The sequence below is a fragment of the Scyliorhinus canicula genome, chromosome 17 (genome assembly GCF_902713615.1).
Source record: "Scyliorhinus canicula chromosome 17, sScyCan1.1, whole genome shotgun sequence".
In the NCBI taxonomy this organism is placed as follows: domain Eukaryota; kingdom Metazoa; phylum Chordata; class Chondrichthyes; order Carcharhiniformes; family Scyliorhinidae; genus Scyliorhinus; species Scyliorhinus canicula.
The window spans coordinates 43242170-43258506 of NC_052162.1; the positions used below are offsets into that span (position 1 = coordinate 43242170).

General features: G+C 46.5%; 1 protein-coding gene across 6 annotated transcripts in view; it reads left to right on the plus strand.

Moving 5' to 3' along the window:
• LOC119951904 (synaptotagmin-like protein 2) overlaps positions 1-16337 on the plus strand; it is a 133768-nt gene that overhangs the window by 19904 nt on the left and 97527 nt on the right. For all 6 annotated transcript variants that reach the window (XM_038775287.1, XM_038775292.1, XM_038775289.1 and 3 more), the window contains exon 2: positions 15512-15993. In XM_038775287.1, coding sequence (XP_038631215.1) covers positions 15872-15993 — 122 coding nt within the window. In that variant the 5' untranslated portion in view covers positions 15512-15871. The remainder of the gene's footprint in view (positions 1-15511; positions 15994-16337) is intronic.

The following is a 16337-nucleotide window of genomic DNA, read 5'->3' on the forward strand; positions in this document are numbered from 1 at the left end:
GGGGGGGGGGGGGGGGGGGGGCTGTTGGGTTACTTACTGGTATAGGGTGGATACGTGGACTTGAGTAGGGTGATCATTGCTCGGCACAACATCGAGGGCCGAAGGGCCTGTTCTGTGCTGTATTGTTCTATGTTCTATATGAGGCACCCAGAATCATAACCGGGTGAAGTAATTATTTTACTTAATATACTATGCAGCCCTTTAAAATTGTGAATTTCTGAATGTGGCCCTTGCACGGAAAAGTTTGCCCACCCCTGACCTAACCTGTCTTTTTAGCTGCTTTTTATAGTTTGAATGATGGTTAAAGTACAGTTTATGTAATCCCATCCTTAATGCCAGTATAATGTACACTGGATATGTCCAGTCAATCCTTATCCAAACATGACCTTTTAAATTTCTAACTAGGGAGATATTTGTTTTTGTTTGTATTCAAATTAGTTCAAAACTTTGGCTTAGATTTGGATATTAAATGTTTTGGAGTATTTTGGAAACTGATTTTAATGTAACACCAGAATCTAATTGTGGTATTGGTTGTGGTCTTCAGCGTGTTACTGGTGAGGACCTGATATGTCGCTCTTGTATTTTACAATGAAAGCAGATTTTAATGTAGTTTTTTCACAATCATCATCTCACCATCTGCTAAAGATGTTGACTTTTTCTGAGGCATGGTTCTATGTGTCACTCTCTAATGCCTTGTTCACGTGGCCATTTTTCATGAATGAGGATAGGCAATAAGTGTTGGCAGGCATTTTGAATGTACAATCTTTCTATCACAACCTGTCTTGTACTCATCCTCTGTCCACACGCACACATTCCAGTGGAGATCCCTAGATGGCAATTTGGGATTTGGTCTATGCTCAGTCTCCAACCCTCTGTGCAGTCTAAGGATTCTGAGATCAGTTGCAGGTTCTCTACCATTAACTTGGCTAGGAGGGCCTTGTTCAATATTGATCAGGGATCTTTCTACATTCTGTGGCTTAGGGGGTGGTTTAGCACAGGGCTAAATAGCTGGCTTTTAAAGCAGACCAAGGCAGGTCAGCAGCGCAGGTTCAATTCCCATACCAGCCTCCCCGAACAGGCACCGGAATGTGGCGACTAGGGGCTTTTCACAGTAAATTCATTTGAAGCCTACTTGTGACAATAAGCAATTTTCGTTTCGTTTTCGTTTCGTAGTGCCAAAGTAGGCAATGCACCTTTGGTCAAAGAGGGTCCACATTTTAAGAGGCATTCTTGGAACAATGGTGTATGTGGGAGAAAATGGAAACAGCATGAAGAACAAAACTGATGTGTGGCATTTCCATCACATAACATTTTCATAATTCAAAATGCATGACTATTTTGCCCTGTCTTGATAACTTTTGGATGTCCGTTGTACACTTTCTGTGTATCTCTTTCCGGCTGGACGTTAACAATGCTCACTACTAGATATCTATGGACTCGTTATCCTCGTCCGCAGTTGGATTTGAGGATGATGTCTGTTCAGGGTTGTGAGTTTTTTGCCCTGGGGCTTCAATGAACTAGGCAGATGGGCAGAACAATGGCAAATGGAGTTCAATCCGTACAAGTGTGAGGTAGTGTGTTTGGGGAAGGCTGCTCTAACTGTAACCATATATTTGTTCCTCATTGAATCCAATTCTGCTTCTGCAACAAAGTCCACTTCCTGGAATCATAGAATCCCTACAGTGTAGAAGGTCATTTGGCCCATTGGGTCTGCACCGGCTCTCCAAAAGAGCACCCGACCCATGTCCATTCTTCTGTTCACCCCACCCTATCCCATATATCTCTGGACACTAAGGGGCAATTTTAGCATGGGCAATCTACCTAACCTGCACTTCTTTGGACGTGGAAGGAAACCAGAGCACCCGAAGGAAACCCACGCAGACATGGGGAGGAAGTGCAAACTTCACACAGTCACCCAAGACCAGAATTGAACCCGGATCCCTGCGACGCAGCAGTGCTAACCCTGTGTCGCTCATTTGTACCTTGACCGTGACAACATTCATGTGAACCGTGAAACTCTTCTGCGCCTCAAACCGCAATCCATGGAAAATCAATTGAATTAATGAGAATTTTCACTCTTCTGCTTTAGTCTAACTGTGAAACGTCAGGAGAAAAAGTTATGCCTTGTTGATTGAGCTGAAATAGGATTTTTTATCGCCATACAAAGTTCTTAATTTCTGCTAAACAGACTGAAGGTGCAATTTTATTGTTTCTGAATGCTACATCTCTCCATTGTAAGACATTCTTCATTTTTTTTGCACATGATTTTTAGCTTCTATTTTAATCAAGCCATTCACATTTATTATCTTAGCTGAAAATTTGAAAGTGGAGGGATTCAGGTTTTTGAACTTTCTAGATTACTGTCTGTGAAAATACTTCAATTTGATTGGCTCCTTAACTGCTTGCTGATGACAATGCTTCTGTAACTGGATGCCAGAATTAAGCTGCTGTTGAGGAAAGAAAACATTCAAGCTTCAGAAATTATTTTCTCAGCCTAGGCACCAGATACGACGGTGGTACACCTTGCCGAGTCGATCTTTTATGGTCTTCTACACTAAAATCTGAAAACTTGTGTTACAGACAGATCAAGTATCAGCCTGACATAGTCATATTCACCAAATCACATCTTTTAGCTGATGTTGCATTCTCTTCCTTCACCATTCCTGGATATGTCCTGTCTCACCAGTAGGACAGTGGTGGCAGTACAGTGGTATACAGTTAGGTGGAAGTCCTCAACATTGACTCCAGATTCCATGAGGTTTCATGTCAGGTCAAACATGAGTAACAAATGCCCTGATTACCATTCACCACCCTCCCGCAATTGATGAATTAATATTCCTCCATGTTTAGCACAACTTGGACAAGGTTTTGAGGGTAGCAAGGGCACAGAACGTACTCTGAATGAGTGGCTTCAATGCCCACCACCAAGAGTGCATTGGTAGCACCCACTACTGCCTGCGTTGACCAGGTCCTGAAGGGCATATCTGCCAAACTGGACCCATCAATCTACTGGTCTTAGATGCATCTGTCCCAAACAGCCCTTGTGGAGATGAAGTCTCATTTGAGGACAACTTCCACCATGTTACTTAGCACAACAAGAGGTAAATGGGATAGATTCTGGGGGGAGACTAAGGATGGTAACATTGTTGGCCTTGCCAGCAATGCGAATGTCCATAACATTTTTTAGAAAAGATATAGCTGCTTAAAACCATACGTCCATGAAGTGGTGTGAGCCATCAGCAGGAGCAATTACGCAACTACAGTCTGAAACCTCAGGGTCCTGCAGATTCCTCACTTTACTGTTATAATCAAGCAGGAGGATAAACGCTGGTTCAATGAGCAATGCAGGAGAACATGCCAGAAGCAGCACCAGCCGTATCTAAAATTGAGGTCACAACCTGGTGAGGCCACAACACAGGCCGACATGCATGCATGCTAAACAGCAGAAGCAGAATATGATAGACAGAGCTAAGCAAACCCACAACTAACAATTCTGATTAAAATTCATGAATGGTCAGGATGGTGCACTAATTGTGCACCATCCTGACGTGAACTATATTGTCATTCCTTCACTGTCGGCTTAAAGTTCTAAAACTCCCCAACAGTACTCTAGATGCACCTGGGTCACATGGACTGCAGCGGTTCAAGAAGATGGCTCACCACCACCTTCTCGGAGGCAATTATGAATGGGCAACAATGCTGGCCTAGCCAGTGATGACAACTTATAAAAACAGTATTTAGATAGAATTCATAGCAGTCACATTATTTTTTCATTTTCTGGTTTTGTAACTTGAATTGGTTTTAAAACTAAAATTATTTTTATACTCAAACTTTGAGATCCAAGGGATGGGCAGATTTTCATCACCGCTTGGAAGCCATCCCTTTCTACAAAGTCCACTTGCATCACTTCAAATTGACTGTTGCAAAGGTCAAAAGGCAATGCAGCTGCCCTCTTCATAATGAAAAATACCCTTCAATGTAATCATGTAATCAATGGAAATGCTTACCATCCAGGATCAGCAGTTTGGTCCCATCACAAAGTCACTCGGTCATGGGTCTCCCGTTGGATGTCACCCCACAATTCGGAACCAGAGGAGACAACTAACCGGAGTTTGAACCCTGACCCTTCCCTCCCTCACACCTGTTACTCACTCAGGTGAGAGTGAGAGTGCTACCATTCAGGCCACCATTCAAAAGCTTGTTCCATTTGCTCCGTAAAATGCTTTGAAATGTTGATTAAACAAAGCACAATATTAATGCAATCATTCCTATTTCTCATTCTCCATCTTCAATAGAGTTTTTTCTGAGGTTGGTACTTATCATTGCAAGAACTTGACAACACCTTCAGGGAATAGATGCACTCAACCTTCCACCCTCCTTACAGCTCTACACACATTCTGCAATAGAGGGGCAATGCAGAGATACCCAAAGGCAGAGAGGTTCAGCCTGCGTAATTGTGTTGCACCTCTCCAGTTCTGGTGCTTGAGGCAGTGTGCTATATATGGCACTGTGCGCTTTACTGGAATACAGACAACTGATGTTTGATTCTCTATTTGCTGTCTGTGTATAAATTGTGGAACCTATAGGGAATTGAAAAGCAGCAAAGTGCCATAAAAACATCTGCACCTAACCTGCACAACTTTGTGGCGGGGGGGGTTGAAACCCATGCAAACACGGGGAGAATGTGCAAACGCCACACAGACAGTGACCTGGAGCTGGGATCAAACCTGGGACCTCGGCGCTGTGAGGCAGCTCTACTAAGCACTGTGTCACAGTGCTGTCCTTCAACACTCGTTCTTATACAAGGAAGATATATTGTCAAGGAGTTAACTAAATCCATCAGTCTGTGCCAGGGAGAAGTGAAGAATTGGTTTAAGGCATCCCGCTCCACAAAAATAAACTCAAAACACATCCTGCGTGTTACAGTGGAGCCCAGCACCTGTTGCTGAATGAGTAAGGAGCAGAGCCATGTGCAATAGACACTTACCAGGCAAACACTGATATGAAAGGGCTTTTCACAATTATGTTCTAAGATTAAGTACAAATGAATTGTGGGTTCTGTACTCTAAATCTGCATCAAGTGTATTAATATATTTAAAATGTCCTCCCTTGTATTTAGTAAACTTTACCTGAAGGAGGTGGCGTACAAACTCAGAAGGGAACATCAGGCGTTTTCCCACCACCTCGGCCCCATCATTTTTGTGCTTTTTGGATTCGAAGGTGGACAGATTGAGCCTCAAGTCGTTAGTAATCTCGGAAAAGGCAAAGGAACTGGGGATATATTCATGAAACAGATGGGGGCCGGTGGTGGACCCGTGGCAGTTTAGGCATCTGGAAGAGAGGGAGTTTTCCTCCTTGTCCCACATACATCGGGTATACTCCTGAAAAAAATATTTTCATGGTGGGGAAATCATCATAGAATTTACATTGCAGAAGGAGGCCATTCGGCCCATCGAGTCTGCACCAGCTCTTGGAAAGAGCAGCCTACCCAAGGTCAACACCTCCACCCTATCCCTATAACCCAGTAACCCCACCCAACACTAAGGGCAATTTGTGGACACTAAGGGCAATTTATCATGGCCAATCCACCTAACCTGCACATCTTTGGACTGTGGGAGGAAACCGGAGCACCCGGAGGAAACCCACGCACACATGGGGAGGATGTGCAGACTCCGCACAGACAGTGACCCAAGTCGGAATCGAACCAGGGACCCTGGAGCTGTGAAGCAGTTGCGCTATCCACAATGCTACCGGGGATTGGGGGGCAGAATACACTGCGATAATGATAGCAGACCATGTGCCACATTATGTGGACGTGAGGATAGAAGCAGGTCTAATCCAATGGCTCCTGTGTGCATTATCAGTGTTCCTGGCAGACGAGGTGTTTTGCAAGAAGGTAGCCTCAGCCATCGAGAACTATGTGTAGTTTGATCAGAATGGGGAGGTTTCTCCTGACACTTTCTGGGAAGTGTTGAAAGTGGTGGTCAGAGGGGAGATAAGAGGCAGTTCAGAGGCATTTAAGATTCAACCACACTGCTGTGGGCCTGCAGTCACATTTAGGCCAGACCAGGTAAAGATGGCAGATTTCTTTCCCGAAAGAGCATTAGTGAAGCAGATGGGTTTTTACAACAATCAATGATAGTTGTCATGGTGAACATTACCGAGGCTAGTTTTATAATTCCAGATTTTAAAAATTGAATTTAAATTCCACCAGCTGACATGATGGGATTTGAACCCATGTCCCCAGTGTATTTAGTCTGGGCCCCCAGATGACCAGTTTAGTGACATTGCGACCATGCCATCAATTCCATGGGCCGTATCCAATTTTTGACCCTTGTTTAATATTTCTTCACTTCTCCCTGGCACAGACTGACGGATTTAGTTAACTCCTTCACAATATATTTTCCTTGTATAAGAACGAGTGTTGAAGAACCGCACTGTGACACAGTGGTTAGCAGTGCTGCCTCACAGCGCCGAGGCACCAGGTTCGATCCCAGCTCCGTGTCACTGTCTGTTTGGAGTTTGCACATTCTCCCCGTGTTTGCATGGGTTTCACCCCCCCCCCCAAACACAAAGTTGTGCAGGTTAGGTGGATTGGCCACGCAAAATTGCCCCTTAATTGGAAAAAATGAATGGGATGCTCGAAATTTATATTTAACAAAAAAAGAATGAGTGATGAAATTAGATCAGCTGCTTTTGTTACAAATTGGCTGACTCTTATTTTATTGGTATAATATCTGAACTCAATAGCAGTTCAGGATGCCGTACATAGCTGCAAAGTATAGTGACTATGGCCCTTGAAAGGCAGCCCAGAGTCACAAGTTAAACTCTTTCATGGTAATTTATTAAATTGAAACCAACAAATCTTGTTGTAATTTGTGCCAAGCATCATAAGTTGAGGGTGGGGAAAACGATCATAAAAGCTACCAGCATGTTGTAAAAATTCAACTGGTTTACTAATTATGTGGGTTCACCAGGACAGATTGTTGGTGATGTACACACCTAGGCGCTACATATGCCTTATCTGCATCACATCACCACATGAAGTGGCCTGCCAAACCATTCAATTGCACAATTTCTATGTAAGGCAGCCCAAAGACCTACTATCACTTTCTGAGCTACACATTCAACTCCATCCATTTGGCAAGCTGAAAGGAAATAAAATAGCTGGCTTCCTAACTGCAGTGGTAACATTAATGGGAATAGCATTAGACAGGAAATCAGAGATGCATGCGATAAAGAAGCATCTGTTTTGATGTTCCTTCACACCAAAGTGAGTCACATTAGTCACAGTACAATAGCAGACGAATTTCTGGAGTGTACACAGGATGGTTTTCTGGACCAACACGTTGAGGAATCAACAAGGGAACAGGCCATCTTGGACAAATTAGCTAGAAAATGCATTAGAACTGAGGATTGGGAACAGTTTAAAATTCAGAAAAGGCAGACCAAGGGATTGATTAAGAAGGGGAAAATACAGGCGGGATCAGGGTATTGAACTTGATGATCAGCCATAGAATCTGTCCTGGTCCACCAATGTCGATGCTACGATCAAGAAAGCACAGCAGTGTCTATACTTCCTCAGGAGACTAAAGAAATTTGGCATGTCCACATTGAATGGCATGGGTCAAATGGCCTGCCCCTGTTTCTGGTTTGTATTATGTTGCTTGATCTTTAAGGCAAAATGTTCTCAGACATGCTGCGATGTCATGAATGAGGATGATGTCCTTGTAATACATTTGCTCTATGTTGTAGGTGTTAAATATTGTTTTTCTTAAGAAAGAATTGCTAATTGATTTAAATGTGATCTGTGCGCTCTCCAATACTCACTTCAAAATCTGAAGGCAAGGGGGGGGGAGGGGAATGAGCAATATTGGTAAAACACTTTGGGCGGGCTTCTCTGGTCGCCGACGCCTAAATCGATTTTGGTGATCAGCCGGAGAATACCCGTTTCTGACCAAATCGGGGGCGGCGCCGCTTTCACGATGTTCCGCCCCCTCCAAAGCGCAGCGCGCTGTATCAATGGCCCCAGGACGTTGCCTGAGGCCCACCCTCCGATGCTCCCCCTCCAACCTGCCGAGTTCCCGACAGCGTGGGTCTCTCCCATCGGGAACTCGGCATGGTGGCTGCGGACTCAGTCCAGTGCCGGCACAGGCGGTGGAGGGCCGATCCGCGGGCAAGGGCAACTTTGTCAGGGGCTGGGGGCACTGATGGGGGGTGGTCCAGAGCTCCTGAGCCAGCCAAAGGGAGGGGCACTATTTTGCAGGTCTGGTCCACACGTATGCGCGGCCGCGGACCCGTCAATTCTCCGGGCTGTATCGGCAACTAGAGCAGGGTGCTCTATGCTGCTCGGCTGCTAGCTGCCGACCAAATGGAGGATCAGTGGCCGTTCTGTGCCGAATGTTTGGCCGTAAAATGTCACTGTTCCCTCGCTGGCGTGAGGACATAGCCTCACAATTGGAGAATCTAGACCTTTTTGCATTTTCCTCTTCACTGTCCTCCCTTTCAATAACCATGATTTAATCGTATGGCTGGAACAAGAGGGAAAAATGGCTGTGAAATCCAACTGGGGTCATTAATTCCCTTTGGGTAGGGCAACATGCCCTATCACATTGGTTCTTCACCTGAGCCAGATTTCTGGCTTCATGCTTCCTATCTTATACATATGCAATACTTCACCAAGACCTTGACATAGTGTTTGGATTTTTAACTAAGATTGATTGCAGTGAATTAAACTAAATAAAGCATGCCGCAATGTACCACTGTTGGCTTGGAAACCAAAGCTGATATGGTCAAATTGATGTTATTTGACTGCTTACCCTTTTCTTGTTTTGAGTTTGGTGAATTGATGTTGTCCAATTGCTAAGATTAGTTGAATTGCTTAACTTTGCTATAGTGAGTGACTTCAGTGCCCCTTCCTTAACTTGTGTCCCACCTACTGTGTACCTTTAGTGGAAGGGTCACACTAGACAGTAGTTAAAGATTTTGTTGTAAATGGAACTATAATATGAGTTTAATGCTATTCATTATAAACACTTTCAGGCACACTACTTCCAGCTTTGCTGCTACTTATATTAAAAATCGATCTGGTTCCTCCCTTTTAATCATTAACAGTGGGCGCGATACTATGGCGCTGAGCACTCGGCTTCGAATCCCGGCCCTGGGTCACTGTGTGGAGCTTGCTCATTCTCCCCATGTCTGCATGGGTTTCACCACCACAATCTAAAAGATGTGCAGGTTAGGTGGATTGGCCATGCTACATTGTCTGGAAAGAAACAAATTGGGTACTCTAAAAAAAAATTTTTAAACAACAAAACCCCCAAAAACTAAAAAAAAAAACAGTGCGCACGATTTATCAGGAAAAGTTCCAAGTGTCACATCAGATGCGACTTTGCGGGTGCTTCCTGACGGCTGAGCTGACAAGACAGCGGCCTGTATTTAATGGAACTTAGTGCTGGAAATGATCCACCAAATGATTCAAATCCGGGGAGGCCCTCTGGAGTGGCCTGGTATGCGATCGGGACCCACCGATCCGCAGGCCGGCCTCTCTGTCGGCGGGCCTCCTTTCTTCCGGCCGGAGAGCCTGGATCCATGCGCCATTTTTGTGCGGGGCGGCCTGGGGCAGGACGGCCACCGTGCATGCGCTAGTTGCCGCTGGCCCCACTGCGCATGCACGGGTCCCAAGGTGCCACGTCTTTTACGTGGCACTGGGTCTCTGATGCCGCGGCGAGGCCCCGCCCCCATAAATTGCGCATAACAGGCAGGAAAGGGCCCAGACAGACGGTGTGATTCGGAAAATCAGAGTCCTCGCCCCCTGGAATTCGCACGAATGGCCGAGGAGAGAGCGGTCACCGTCAGTGGGGTTGCCTCTGGGGAAGGTTTTCCCGGAGCTGATGCAGACCCTAGGTCGTTGGCCGAGAGATTCAGGAGGGAATATCAGCGACAGTCTGGCGAGTGCATAGCCGATTAGAGCAGTCCTACAGGCACAGGAGATAGTGCCGACAATGCGTGGCACTGAGGCCAACACTGCTAGGGTAGCGACCGCAGTGGAACTCCTGGAGCATGATGTCAGCGTCATGAATGGTTGTGTCTCGGGCATGGTTCAGTCAGTGACGACCATGGCTGAGGGCCTCAACATCCTGCCCCAGTTGCTGAGGGACATATCCCAGACACAGGAAGAAGTTGTCGAGGCTTCCTGGAGCATGGCCCAGACACTGAGGAGAATAGTCGAGGATGGCAACACCATGATGGCATCAACACCATGGTGCAGACAATGGGACGGCACCAGGACTGGTAGAGCCACATGACACAGAGACCTCTGTAGCTCACTTCAGCTGTCCTTCCATCCCATGGAGACCCCAGGATCCTCTGCACACCATCTGGGAGGAGGATCCACTGAGGCCAAACTGATACCTGCCACTAGGGAGGCGATGGCGATCTCCACGCCGTCCGAAAGCCCTCTCCTGACACAATCGCATCTCAAGGTCAGTGTGAAGAACAGGGTGGCACGGCGATGCCAGTGATGCCGGCCAGGACCCTCCGGCTACAGGCCCCCCCGGAGGATGCCCATTAAGGGCCACAGGGCGTGAGAAGCCGCTTGCTGCCTCCACCTCTGGTGTGCATCCTGAGGATACACCTAGACATCGCGGCAGAGCATGGAAGATGGAGAAGATTGAGGATCACTGAGCTTGCTCTGGGAGGGTAGGGGGACACCATTTGTAGCTAGGGACAATGGGAGTATTGAACGATTACTATTAAAACATATTACACCTGACACATGTGAAGCCTCTTTGTTGTAGCCGGCTGGTCAGCCCTCAACAATGGCTAAGATAGTGAACCAGACACATGGGATGGGATTCTCCGACCCCCCACTGGGGTCTGCATGAATCCCGACCCGCCGTCCTCCCAATTCTCCCGCCCCCCCCAAAAACCGGTGTGGCGTGAGTCGCGCCTCCGCCTCGGGGAATGGTGGGGTCCGGCACGACTCAATGGGCCCCGGGGCTGTCCGAATTCTCCGGCCCACGATGGGCCCAAGTCCTGCCCGTTGTATGCCGGTCCCGCTGGCGTAAATTGGAGTTGGTTCCTTACCGGCGGGACCTGGCGGCGCAGGGCCGGCTCCGGGGTTCTTGGGGGGTCGCGGGGGGATCTGGCCCTGGGAGGTGCCCCCACGGTGGTCTGGCCCGCGGCTGGGGCCCACTGATCCACGGGTGGGCCTGTGCCATAGGGGCACTATATTCCTTCCGCACCGGAGGCCGTAGTCAGCCGCCACTTCTGGTGCGGCAGTGACTCCATGTGCGCATGCGCGGGGATGATGCCAGCATGCACTGGCACTCCCGCGCATGCGGCGACTTGCGCCGGCCAGTGGAGGCCCTTCGGCGCTGGTTGGCATGGCACCAGGCCCCTAACCTGCCGGCGGAGCAACAAAAACTCGAGGGCGGGCCTAGCCCCTGAAGGTGCGGAGGATTCCGCACCTTTGGGGCGGCATACGCCGGAGTGGTTCACGCCACTTTGTCCCACCGGGACACCCCACCCTGCCGAGTATGGGAGAATCCCGCCCATAATGTTTTTAAGTTTTAATGTGGTGTGGAACGGTCGCTTTGTTCAAGGAATAACAATGTAAGAAATAGGGCTTGGTTATTTTATAAACAAACTTTATTAAAACAATATTTAAACTTTCACTTCAGTTCTAACACTTAAAAGATTACCTACAATTTCTTAGCCTTAACACAAAGCTACAACATTGCATTTGTCCAAACAAAAACCAAATGCATATTAAAGATGAAACAGTACAATGAAGTCACCAGCATCTGAATCAACCCGCTGCTCTCTTTCCCTCTCCTGCAGCTCCCAGCAGTCGACTCGCATCAGTGGAAAGTCGCTTGGGGGTAGCGCAACAATGCACCAGAAAGCCGCATTGGAAGAGCGAGAGAGCACCTCTTCGCCCTCTCCAGCACAGGCAGCAATAGTTCCTTGCCGCAGGCCACAAAAGCTAAAGAGGCCGCAGCAGACAAACACACAGCCTCAAAGGAGTAAACATTACACAGTCAACAGTACAAGAACTCTCTCTCCCTCCCACAGCTCCCAGCAGTAGACTGGCATTAGTCTACTGTTTGTCGATATACCATTTGTCAGTGTAAACTGTCGATTATTCTTTTTTGTCTACTGTGTACATTCTCTTATCCGCAGAAAAATACTTTTCACCGTACTTCGGTACATGTGACAAATCAAATCAAATCCCCTTCATCAGCTTTGGCAGTGGTTGCATCTCACTCTCTCACTCCAGGCAACGGAAGCAAAAGAGGGTAGCGGCAAGCAGACACAGTTTCCAAGTGACAGCAACTGCTGTCAGATCACTCTTCCTCTCTCTCTCTTTCTCTCTCCCTCTGGCGACTCCCAGCAGCAGACTCTCAAGGCAGAAACAATTATTACCTGTAAGCCACACTAACATAGAGCACAGCAATGTGAGTGAGCATCACTTCTCCTCCTTCAGACTGGTAGTAGGCTTGTTTACAGATCCCCATCACCTTATTGCAGGCCACAGAAGCAGAAGAGGCAACAGCAAACAAAAACTAGGCCAGCAGCCACTATGCAGCCAAAGCAGGAGCATTCAGCAGACACACCATACGCAGCCACTTTGTAGCTGTGAAGTGCTCACGTAACTAACAATGCCAATTCCTGATGAGCCAGAGGCTGCTCACAGCCAAAGGGAGTTATAGTGACCGTCAGCATTTAACCACAAACAGGGTTCTGTCCGGGAAGTGTTTGGAAGGAAAGACAGGCAGCATCTGTAGTTGCCTGTTATGAGATTGTACAACATCGGAGGGTGGCCTGCAGGTTGCCCGAAGGCGGCGGCTCGTGACCAGGCCACCTCCTCCCTCCCCACCCTTCTCTCCCCCACCCACCATGAGCACAGGGGCAGGCGGCTCCAGTGCCCCTGGGCTGCATGCTGGGGAATGGAAATTGCTATTCACCTCCTCAGCAGCCACTGCTTCCCATTTTTAAATAGGAGTATTCCTTCGCCTGGGAGCCATTCGTTCCCGGGTGACCGTTAGATTGGCTTCCATTTCGCTAATGAAATGTCGATTGTTCTAATTTTTCTCAATTGGTGTCTTTCCGCGCCCAGAGCCCGCCATCAGGGCCGGGCTGGTTAAACCGTGAGCCGATTCACGCCTGACACAGATCTCAGTTTTGGCCTCTCCCATGACTTAACCGACACGCCACATGCAACGCGGGCATTAAATTGGGCTCTGTGGGCAGGGGGATGGAGATCTAAATATTCATTCATTCTGTTTACTTAGCAGAAGGCTGAGGGATACATTTCTCATGTGCCATGAAGTTTAATGAATGACTGCCGAATGGATCTATCCTGGATATAAATTAAAGATATCATGTGTGTGTCTGTGTGTGTGTGTCTGTGTGTGTGTGTCTGTGTGTGTCTGTCTGTGTGTGTGTGTCTGTGTGTGTGTGTCTGTGTGTGTGTGTCTGTGTGTGTGTGTGTGTGTGTGTGTGTGCCTACCCTTTGGATGCAGGAAAGTGACAGGGGGAAACAATTCATTCTGTGATCCATGATTTAATTTGTATATAGTTGACTGCAAGGACTTTGGATATGGGTTTTAGGGTTCATCTGGACAGGAGATGGTGTGGTGGGGGTGTGGAGTATGGGTGCAAAGTAAGGGAGGGGGTTCTGACAAGGAGAGGTGCCTCAGAAAAATGGGACTGAATCTGTCTTTGGTTACTTTTGGCCCATTGGGTGTGACTGCTCCATCATCCTGCGTGTTGGCTAATGCCAGCTATTGTTTGCTTAGTAGGCGAACCGACTTGTGCAGTCATAAGAAAAATACATTTCCATAAATAAAAATGACCTCATAAAACTCTCAACCTGGAAATTAAAGAAAAACCTCTTGTACTTCTTTTTAAAATGCTCTGCTGCTAGCAATTTTCTCATTTGGAAGGCTGGCTGTTTTCAGAATCTCATGTTGAGGTATGCAGATGGGTTTTAAAACATATCGAGCTGATCCCTCTTATTGCGTGCGGGGACTTATTTATTTGTGATGCAATACGCGGGTTTACCTACATCTGGCGAGGACAATGCTAACTTTTGTTCCAGGAACTGATCAGTCTCTTCACGTCTGGAATCTGTTCCTTAACTATTATACCTCATGCATGCATGCAATCACGATGAGAACTGTAGCCTTTTTGTCAAAAGGCTGGTTAAAAACTGAAAGCAGGTTTGTGTGCAGTGCTGGTCACCATGCCCCACTAGTTTACTAAAAGGTGCAGACAAAAATAGAAGGGAAAAGCGTACGTACAACTTATCACTCGTGCAGATTTCTCACCTTCAATTCGGGATCATTTTAGTATCTATCAGAGCGATGGCTTTTTCTGTAATTTTTAAACAGAAATCTCTGAACCCGTGCTGCTCCTCTGAATAAGAAGGGTAAGCACTTACTCAGTTCATCAGGAACAGCTTTACCATTGAAGGGTTGGTCATATTACAGTGACAAGTAGGAACTGATTGGACATCAGCCTTGAATTTAAAAAAATATTGGCTGGAGTTTTAACAGTCCCTTGGTGACTCGGGGATGGGAAGGATGGTAAAATGGGGTGGGGTGGCATGCCTGGTGCATCACTGCCTTCATGCCATTTTGCCAGTGGCGGGAAAACTGGCAGACTTGACTGAGAGCCCAATTGAACGAAGTAAGGACATCCGTCAGCCTCTGGGAATTTTATCACTACTGTCCTGTGGGAAGACCATCTTGTGAACCCCCGAATCAAAATAAAGTCAAGCAGAGATCAGAAATTCAAATGACTCTCCTAAAACTTTCTAATGCCTTCTTTTACTTGCTGTATGTGAATACAGTAGCGACTTTTTAAACTTGATATTGTATTTGAAATTTTATGCATTTTGGACTTAGTGTTTTCTTTACTTCGCCATCTCCCATGCAAAAGGCTCCTGGTTTCCTTAACAACCAGACTTGGAATTAGATCACTGTCACATTGTGTTCAGTGTCAGCTGATTGGTAACCATGGAAGTATTGTATTCCAACTCTTTGTCTATTTTACTAAAATACAAAAACACAGTGTAAAATCGCCAAGAAGTGACTACAGGGTTTTTGCCCCTTTTGGTGTGACATGTGCTTGCAGCGTTTGCTGGATTGTTACTTTCTATGACCAGTAGAATCTTCATTCCTCTGGACCAAAATATTACGCCTGATTTTACTATTGGAGACTTCTAAACTATTTCCCCATTCAATTCATTGTCGTGCTGGGAATAGTCAGTGGTTTCTTCAAGAAAGATAAGGGAAGAAATAACAAACATGGCAAGAGTTATTTGTTTTTGAGGTTGCCTGTCGTATTCAACTGGCGGGTTGGTGTATTTAGTGGGAGTTGGAATGTTTTATTACATTAAAGGCGCATTGTAAATATTAATTGTTGAGACCATTTCTTTGGCACAATGATCATGTCTGATATATCGATGTTGTGACAGTGACGTTTATTTTGCTTGCTGCAGGTGCTTTCATATATATTCCTCCTGAAACTGCGGTTGATGAGCATCATTTATAGACACCTGTGTGCTCGGGATATGGAAATCGACTGAGGTCTTGATTGAAGACTCTTTCATCTGGAGCTAAACCTGACAACTCCTGGACGTGGACATTTTGACACGCATCCTGCAACCAAAACCTCTTCAGAGAAACTGATACTTTTTGGAGGACCATTGCTGGGATTTATTATGTAACTGCCTGTACAACTAACTCTGACCATGCAGGATAGGGTTGCATGTTGTCTGTCAACCCAGTAGCAGCAGCACTGCTTTGGGCTTTCTGTATCGCTGCCTCCCCTGCCCCACCCTGTGCTACTCCAGAACGGAATGAAGGGAGCGATGGATAGTCACCTGGACCTCAGTTTCCTGACTGAGGATGAATATCAGGCAGTCTTGAAAGTAATTCAGAGGGATTCGGAACTCAAGAAAAGAGACGGTGAGCGAATCAGGTAAGACCTTTGCTTATCAGCATTCACTCGCTTAACAGCTGTAACTCAGTCTGTGATGATAATTGTTCCATGTTGTAATGTAGCTCCCGCACCTACGTGCAGGTGTAGGCTTGTCATCCTTGCTTGGGGCTCCAAATCAATAGGTATCTGAAGATCCTCCCGATGAAGCAGAGATTGTGGCCTGTGACAATTTTTATTGTTTTAGTCATCATCATAATTCATTACAAACTCTTCCCGAGTTTTCATGCTCAATTTCTTAAATTACAGTAAATCCATTGCCAACTTCAGATGCACAGATAAAAGCAGATTACTTTGGATGCTGGAATCCGATACAAAAACAGAAA